At 56.6% G+C, this 8,806-nt stretch overlaps 1 protein-coding gene across 1 annotated transcript in view; it reads left to right on the top strand.

Annotated features, from left to right (window-relative positions):
• AZU1 (azurocidin 1) overlaps positions 1 to 2,769 on the top strand; it is a 20,663-nt gene extending 17,894 nt beyond the window's left edge. The window contains exons 2-4 of the mRNA XM_032179164.2: positions 102 to 374; positions 1,459 to 1,692; positions 2,474 to 2,769. Of these exons, the coding sequence (XP_032035055.1) occupies positions 102 to 374; positions 1,459 to 1,692; positions 2,474 to 2,635 (669 nt within the window). The 3' untranslated portion in view covers positions 2,636 to 2,769. The remainder of the gene's footprint in view (positions 1 to 101; positions 375 to 1,458; positions 1,693 to 2,473) is intronic.
• The last annotated feature ends 6,037 nt before the right edge of the window (positions 2,770 to 8,806 follow it).

The raw sequence follows: 8,806 nt of genomic DNA, 5'->3' as shown, positions 1-8,806 counted from the left end.
GCAGAGAAGGGAAGGGGCTCAGATGGAGGAGGCTCAGAGAAGGGAAGGGGCTGGAGATGGGGAGGGGGCCCTGGAGGGTCTCGGCTCTGCTTCTGTAAAAGGAGGGGAGTTTTCAGGGTGAAGGATTGCAGTCTGCAGGCCGGGATCCCCCTGATTTGCAAGCCGGCTTGCTCTGTGCCCAGGCCCCAGCCTGGTGTCCTCCCTCTGCCCTTTCCTCTGCTGCTCTCAGGAACCCTGGGGTTGGCACCGTGGTGCTGGGCGCCTATGACCTGAGGCGGCGGGAGAGGCAGTCCCGCCAGACGTTTTCCATCAGCAGCATGAGCGAGAACGGCTACGACCCCCAGCAGAACCTGAACGACCTGATGCTGCTTCAGGTGAGAGGACGGCGCGGGGCTCACGCCTGTGGTCCCAGCACCTCGAGAGGCCAACGTTAGCCAGGGAAACACGTCCAAACTCGGTCTCTACAAAAAAATACAAAAACTAGCCGGGAGTGGTGGCACGCACCTGTGGCCCTTGTGCTTCAGGAGGCCGAGGTGGGAGGATGGCTTGAGGCCAGGAGTTCGAGACCAGCCTGGGCAACATGGTGAAACCCTGTTGGGAGGATCACTTGAACACAGGAGCTTGTACTTAGCCTGGGCAACATGGCCAAACTCAGTCTGTACAAAAAAAAAAAAAAAAGAAAAAAAAATGTGTGTGTGTGTGTGTGTGTGTGTGTGTGTGTGTGTGTGTATCTTGCAGGGCGAGGTGGCTCATGCCTGTAATCCCAGCATTTTGGGAGGCCGAAGTGGGTGGATCACGAGGTCAGGAGATCGAGACCAGCCTGGCCAACATGGTGAAACCCCATCTCTACTAAAAATACAAAAATTAGCTGGGCGTGGCAGCCGGTGCCTGTAGCCCCAGCTACTCAGGAGGCTGAGGCAGGGGAATCGCTGGAACCCAGGAGGTGGAGCTCACGGTGAGCCGAGATCGCGCCCCTGCACTCCAGCCTCGGCAACAGAGCCAGACCCTGTCTCAAAAAAAACTTCCAAAAACAATACAGCAAAACACACAGATGTACCACAGTTCACGTATGGAGCCTCTTGTTGGTGGAGACTGACGCTGTTTTCAGACGCTTTTATTGTGATAAAACCAAGTGAACGTTTTTCATTATTGGTTTTTTCTTTGAGAAAATGATAAAGTTATCTCAAAAATAATATAAAAAAATAAAAAAAGTAGAGACGGGGTTTCACCTTGTTGGCCAGGCTGGTCTTGAACTCCTGGCCTCAAGTGATCCACCCACTTTGGCCTCCCAACATGCTGGGAATACAGGCGTGAGCCACCGCACCTGGCCCCTGCTGGGAATTAAACGCAAACCACTTACAGACTACAATTCATGTCGCTGACACTTCTGCTCCCAGGGGGCCCCATGAGGCTGCAGTCCCCAGGGCCACCCTCCCCTGACTCCGTTTCCTTCCCCAGCTGGACCGCGAGGCCAACCTCACCAGCAGCGTGGCGATACTGCCACTGCCTCCACAGAACGCCATGGTGGAAGCTGGCACCAGATGCCAGGTGGCCGGCTGGGGGAGCCGGGGCAGCGGGAGACGTCTCTCCCGTTTTCCCAGGTTCGTCAACGTGACTGTGACCCCCGAGGACCAGTGTCGCCCCAACAATGTGTGCACCGGTGTGCTCACCCGCCGCGGCGGCATCTGCAATGTGAGTGCTCCCCGTGGCGGGAGGAGGGGTCTTGAGAAGTAATGAGCTCTCCGTGGCAGGAGAAAGCAAGTTCAGGCTGAGGGTGGCACAGCAGGGGGGCCCCAGGATGGAGCATTTTAACAGCATGAGAAACAGTATCTTTTTTTTTTTTTTTTTTTTTTTGAGACAAAGCCTTGCTCTGTCACCCAGGCTGGAGTGCAGTGGTGCGATCTTGGTGGCTCACTGCAATCTCCGCCTCCCGGGTTCAAGCGATTCTCCTGCCTCGGCCTCCTGAGTAGCTGGGAATACAGGCATCGCCAGCACGCCCGGCTAATTTTGTATTTTTAGTAGAGACGCGGTTTCTCCATGTGGGTCAGGCTGGTCTAGAACTCCTGATCTCATGATCCGCCCGCCTCAGCCTCCCAAAGTGTTAGGATAACAGGCGTGAGCCACCGTGCCTGGCCGAGAAACAGCATCTATCAAACGCCGGCTGTGAGCCACGTCTGTGCTGGGGGTTGGGGACCCAGCAGGCATGGTAGAGCCGGTCACTGAGGGACTCAGGTGTGTGACTGCCAGGGGAGGGGCACCTGGCCCAGCCTGGAGGTGCCAGGTAGCTCCAGAAAGCAACGGATCCCAAATTCCACTAGCAGTTAACCAGGGCAGAGAAAGAGAACAGCCGTGCAAAGGCCCTGGGGCTGGATCAGGACTTGTAGGTTCCAGGGGCAGCAAGAGGCCTCTGCAGTTCTGGGGTGGCTCGGGAGCCAGGCCCTGGGACGCCCTGACACAGCTGCCGCCTGCCCAGGGGGACGGGGGCACCCCCCTCGTCTGCGACGGCCTGGCGCACGGCGTGGCCTCCTTCACCGTGGGGCCCTGTGGCCGAGGCCCCGACTTCTTCACCCGAGTGGCGGTCTTCCGAGACTGGATCGATGGTGTTCTCAACAACCCGGGACCAGGGCCAGCCTAGGGGGGCCTGTGACCTCCCACGGAGCCCAGCCCCGCCCTCCACACCTCCCGCGCTCCGCACCCACCTCTCGCAGCCCCGCCCCTGCCCCCGCTCCGGCCCGTGGGGCCCTGGCTGTAATAAAGAAGTCGATCTCGCCTCTGCTCCTGGTTTCTGTTCATCGGTGTGGCGGGGGGAGGGGGGCTGTGGGGAGGCGTGAGTGGCACCTTCACCGGCCTTAGGGGCACCCATCGCAGGGGCGCTGCCTGTGCAGATGTCAGATGTTCAGGAATTCCCTCAAAGCCCGGGAAGCAGGGGCTGGTGTTACCTCCACCGAACAGCGGGGTGCTGGGGGGAGGCCCAGGTTCAGAGAGGTTGGGCGGCTGCCCAGAGGTCACACAGCGAATGCCGGCTTTGAACTCGAATCTGTGAGTCTCCTCCCCCTTCCCACCTCTCATTGTGCTGGAGAACATACCACGCAGCTCCGTGGGCAACGTCAGAAAACACAGGAGAGGCCGGGCGCGGTGGCTCACACCTGTTATCCCAGCACTTTGGTAGGCCGAGGTGGGTGGATCACCTGAGGTCAGGAGTTCAAGACCAGCCTGGCCAACCTGGTGAAACCCCATCTCTACAAAAATACAAAAATTAGCCGGGCGTGATGGCGGGCGCCTGTAGTCCCAGCTACTCTGGAGGCTGAGGCAGGAGAATGGCGTGAACCCGGGAGGCGGAGCTTGCAGTGAGCCGAGATCGCACCACTGCACTCCAGCCTGGGCGACAGAGCATAACTCCGTCTCAAAAAAAAAAAAAACAGCCGGGTAAGTGGCACCTGTCATCCCAGATACTCGGGAGGCTGAGGCAGGAGAATTGCTTGAGTCCAGGAGGTGGAGGTTGCAGTGAGCCGAGATCGCACCACTGCACTCCAGCCTGGGCGACAGAGCAAGACCCTGTGTCTAAAAATAATAATAATAAGAAGAAGAAGAAGAAGAAGAAGAAAGAAGAAGAGGAAGAGGAAGAGGAAGGAAGAAGGAGAAGGAGAAGGAGAAGAAGAAGAAGAAGAAGAAGAAGAAGAAGAAGAAGAAGAAGAAGAAGAAGAAGAAGAAGGAAGAAGAAGAAGGAAGAAGAAGGAGAAGGAGAAGGAGAAGGAGAAGGAGAAGGAGAAGGAGAAGAAAAGAAGAAGGAGAAGGAGAAGGAGAAGGAGAAGGAGAAGGAGAAGAAGAAGAAGAAGAAGAAGAAGAAGAAGAAGAAGAAGAAGAAGAAGAAGAAGAAGAAGAAGAACCTGTAGTCTCAGCTATTGAGGAGGCTAAAGTGGGAAGATCACTTTAGCCCAAGAGGTTGAGGATGCAGTGAGCTATTTTTATCTCATTTATTTATTTATTTGAGGCAGAGTCTCCCTCTGTCGTCCAGGCTGGAGTGCAGTGGCACGATCTCAGCTCACTGCAACCTCCACACGCCCAGTTCAAGCAATTCTCCTGCCTCAGCCTCCTGAGTAGCTGGGACTACAGGTGTGAGCCACCATGCCCAGCCAATTTATATATATATATATTTTTTAGTAGAGATGGGGTTTCATTATGTTGACCAGGCTGGTCTTGAACTCTTGACTTCAGGTGATCTGCCCGCCTCAGCCTCCCAAAGTGCTTGGATTACAGACGTGAGCCACCGAGCCTGACCTTATTTCATTTATTTTTGAGACAGGGTCTTTCTCTGATGCCCAGGCTAGAGTGCAGTGGCGTGATCAAGGCTCACTGTAGCCTCGGCCTCCCAGGCTTCAGCAACCATGCCCGGCCTTAGAATTCACTCTGTTAAAGTGTGTACAGCCAGGCGTGGTGGCCCACACCTATAATCCCAGCACTTTGGGAGGCCGAGGTGGGCAAATCACCTGAGGTCAGGAGTTCAAGACCTGCCCAACATGGTGAAACACTGTCTGTACTAAAAATACAAAAAAATTAGCCAGGAGTGGTGGCGCACACCTGTAATCCCAGCTACTGGGGAGGCTGAGGCAGGAGAATCACTTGAACCCGGGAGGCAGAGGTTGCAGTGAGCCAAGATTGAGCCACTGCACTCCAGCCTGGGGGATAGAGTGAGACTCTGTCTCAATAAAGCAAAATAAATAAAATAAAATAAAATAAAATAAAATAAAATAAATAAAATAAAATAAAATAGTGCAATTCAATGGTGTTAGGTACACTCACAGTGTCGTGTGGTCATGACCTCTGTTGAGTTCCAGAATATTTCATCGCCCCCAAAGGAATCCCTGTCCCCATCAGCCGTCACTCCCTGTCCCCTCCCCAGTCTGCGGCACCCAAGTGTCCTCTTGTCTCTGTGGATGGGCCTGTCCTGGACATTTCATAGCAATGGGATCACACACTGTGTGGTCTTTCGTGTTCAGCGTCTCGCTGTGGTCGGGTCAGAGCTGGCTCCTTTTCACGGCTGCGTGGTGGTGCCGCGCGTGGAGGGCCGCGCTGTGCTGCTGGACGCCCCCGTGGATGGACATCTGAGCCTCTCCACTTCCGGCTGCTGTGACCGTCACTGCTGTGGACACTCATGTGCAGGTTTTTGTTGGAACTTCTGGTTTTCTTTCTTTTGTGGGTATAACGGGTCCTCTTTTTTTTTGAGACAGAGTCTCGCTCTGTGACCGAGGCTGGAGTGCAGTGGTGCGATCTCAGCTCACTGCAAGCTCCGCCTCCCAGGTTCATGCCATTCTCCTGCCTCAGCCTCCTGAGTAGCTGGGACTACAGGCGCCCGCCACCATGCCCGGCTAATTTTTTTTTATTTTTAGTAGAGTCGTAGAGACGGGGTTTCACCGTGTTAGCCAGGGTGGTCTCCATCTCCTGACCTCGTGATCTGCCCGCCTCGGCCTTCCAGAGTGCTGGTGCTGGGGTTACAGGCGTGAGCCACCATGCCCGGCCAATGGGTTCTCTTTACAGAGGGGGAAACTGAGGCCTAGAGAGGGGTGCCAATGGCTCAGGGGCCCAGCTGGTGGGGGGCCCTGCCCGGGTTTGGAGAGGCAAAGCCACTGCCTGATCATTGTTCAGATGGGGAAACTGAGGCCCAAGGCAGGATTGAGGTTCAAGGGCTTCTGGTGCCCACGGCTCGGGGCCACGTTCGGTCATGAGGGTCCCCCCGCTGGGGCGAGATTCCTGTCCTGCCAGAGGCGGTTTCTGCCCTCCTCCCCCCAGCCCCTGCTGCTCCCCCAACCTGGACCCAAGGGTGCTGGTCTCAGGTTTCCCTGGCAGGGATCAGCCCCGCTCGAGGGCCCTCAGAGCGGGGCTGGGTGTGACTGTGGGGAGCCCGAGCCCTCTCCGGGACTCGGATTTCAGGGACATAAAACGGGGTCCCATCCGCAGACCCACCACCGACCCCACAGCCCTGTCCAGGCTCCGCCCGCAGCCCCCCAACCCCGCAGCCCTGTCCAGGCCCTGCCGCCCGCAGCGCCCCCCCCACCCCGCAGCCCTGTCCAGGCCCCGTAGCCCCCCAACACCGCAGCCCTGTCCAGGCTCCGCCCGCAGCCCCCCCACCCCGCAGCCTTGTCCAGGCCCCGTTGTCCGTAGCCCCCCAACCCCGCAGCCCTGTCCAGGCCCCGCCGCCCGCAGCACCCCCCCCCAACCCCGCAGCCCTGTCCAGGCCCCACAGCCCGCAGCCCTGTCCAGGCCCACCGCGTGCAGCCTCCCGGCAGAGCCAGCTGTGCTCAGGCTAAAACCAGTGGTTGTTTCTTCTCAGCGCCCCCTACCCCGCTCCACTCACTGGTGTCTTGAGAAGACTTTTAAATTTTCGGAATGCTCAGTACAGATTGTGAAATGTCTGCGTTTGGCTTAGAAACCCCGTGAGACGGTGCATCAGGGGACAGGTGGGTGGATGGGCCTGGGGGTGTGGAAGGCGGCCGGGTGTCGGGGCCCCAAGCACACGGGAAGGTCAACAGTTGGCACAAAACACACAAACACAACCGCTGCGAGGCTGAGCCACATCTTCCCATCACTCAGAGAGAGAAGGTTTTCCTTTATAAAGAGGAGAGGGAAGGAGGCCGGGCACAGTGGCTCACACCTGTCATCCCAGCACTTTGGGAGGCCCAGGCCGGTGGATCACCTGAGGTCAGGAGTTCAAGACCAGCCTGGACAACATGGTGAAACCTCGTCTCTACTAAAAATACAAAAATTAACCGGGCGTGGTGTTGGGTGCCCGTAATCCCAGCTATTCAGGAGGCTGAGGCAGGAGAATCACTTGAACCCAGGAGGTGGAGGTTGCAGTGAGCTGAGATCATGCCATTGCACTCCAGCCTGGGCAACAGAGCAAGACTCCATCTCAAAAAAAAAAGAAAGAAAGAAAGAAAAAGAAAGTAAAGAAAGGTGGAGGCCGGGCGCGGTGGCTCACGCTTGTAATCCCAGCACTTTGGGAGGCCGAGGCAGGCGGATCACGAGGTCAGGAGATCGAGACCACGGTGAAACCCCGTCTCTACTAAAAATACAAAAATTAGCCGGGCGTGGTGGCGGGCGCCTGTAGTCCCAGCTACTCGGAGAGGCTGAGGCAGGAGAATGGCGTGAATCCGGGAGGCGTAGCTTGCAGTGAGCCGAGATCGCGCCACTGCACTCCAGCCTGGGTGACAGAGCAAGACTCCGTCTCAAAAAAAAAAAAAAAAGAAAGATGGAGAGACAGAGACAGACAGAGACACAGAGATAGAGAGAGGCAAAGACAGAGAGAGATGGAAAAAGAGGGACAGAGCCAGAGAGACTGAGAGAGATAGATTTAAAAAAGGGAGACGGAGACAAAGAGACAGACACAGAGAGACACAGACACAGAGACAAAGAGACAGACAGATATAGGGAGACAGAGACAGAGCAAGACAGAGAGACAGAGACAGAGAGGGAGACAGAAAGAGGGCGGGGAGAGAAACAGAAAGACACAGGCCTGAGCCCCACATACCCTCCCTCCCTTGGGTCTCCCCTCGGCCCCGGGCGGCCCCACCTGCGATCTCTGAAGCCGTTACCAGTTGCGCCACCCACGGTTGGTACAGGAAGGGGCCCCCACTACCTCCGCCCCCAGGCCGACCCCTGCAAAGCCCCCAGTGTGTTCCACGGAACCCTCCCTGCTACCCGCTCCCAGCACTCCTGTCGCCCTGGCCCGTGCCTTCCCCGCCCATCTCTGCGCCTTGGCACGTGATTCCCCCCAGGACGCACAGGGAGCCTGGAGGACCCAGGGCCGCAGGACAGTGCTGGGACGTGCCGGTCAGGACCCGGCTACATCAGCCTTGCGTGGAAACAGATCCTGACGGGGAAGCGCACGTACAGGGAGGATGGGGGCAGCCCCTTGGGCGGCTCTCGCCTGTGCTAGATCCAGCAGTGTGTGCATGTGTCTTTCTTTTCTTTCTTTTCTTTTTTTTGGCTGGCAGCTTTATTGAGATGTCCTTCATACGCACCAAACAATTCACCCACTTAACAATTTGGTGGTGGCCAGATGGTGGGGAGGATCGCTGGAGCCCAAGAGTTCCAGACCAGCCTGGGCAGCATAGCAAGACCCTTCTCTATTAAAAAAAAAAAAAAAAAAGCCGGGCACGATGGTGGGCGCCTGTAATCCCAGCTACTTAGGAGGCTGAAGCAGGAGAATGGCTTGAACCCAGGAAGCAGAGGTTGCAGTGAGCCAAGGTCACACCACTGCACTCCAGCCTGGGTGACAAGAACAAAACTCCATGTAAAAAAAAAAACAAGAAACCTCAAATCTGTCGACCCCCACTGCTGCCCTGCGGAAGGACCTATTACCGTCCTCACCCGCCTCTACAGGTGGGGAAACTGAGGACTCCAAGCCAAACAGCTTGCCTGAGCATGGACTCATGGGGGAAACCAACAGCACTTTTGTTGAATGAGAATAACCCTTTTATTTTGAGACTGTGTCTCACTCTGTTGCCCAGGCTGGAGTGCAGTGACGTGATCTCAGCTCACTGCCACCTCCGCCTCCTGGGTTCAAGCAATTCTCTTGCCTCAGCCTCCCAAGTAGCTGGGATTACAGGCGCCTGCCGCCACACCCGGCTAATTTTTATATTTTTAGTAGTGTCAGGGTTTCATCATGTTGCCCAGGCTGGTCTTGAACTCCTGACCTCGTGATCCATCTGCCTCAGCCTCCCAAAGTGCTGGGATTATAGGCATGAGCCACCGTGCCTGGCCAGAACTCTACTTCTTTAATACGCATCAGGTTGGTCACGGTGGCTCA

Source organism: Hylobates moloch, unplaced genomic scaffold, assembly GCF_009828535.3.
Source record: "Hylobates moloch isolate HMO894 unplaced genomic scaffold, HMol_V3 SCAFFOLD_15, whole genome shotgun sequence".
Taxonomy (NCBI): domain Eukaryota; kingdom Metazoa; phylum Chordata; class Mammalia; order Primates; family Hylobatidae; genus Hylobates; species Hylobates moloch.
Note: the sequence above shows the minus strand (reverse complement) of the source record. Positions and strands in the feature narration are given on the sequence as shown.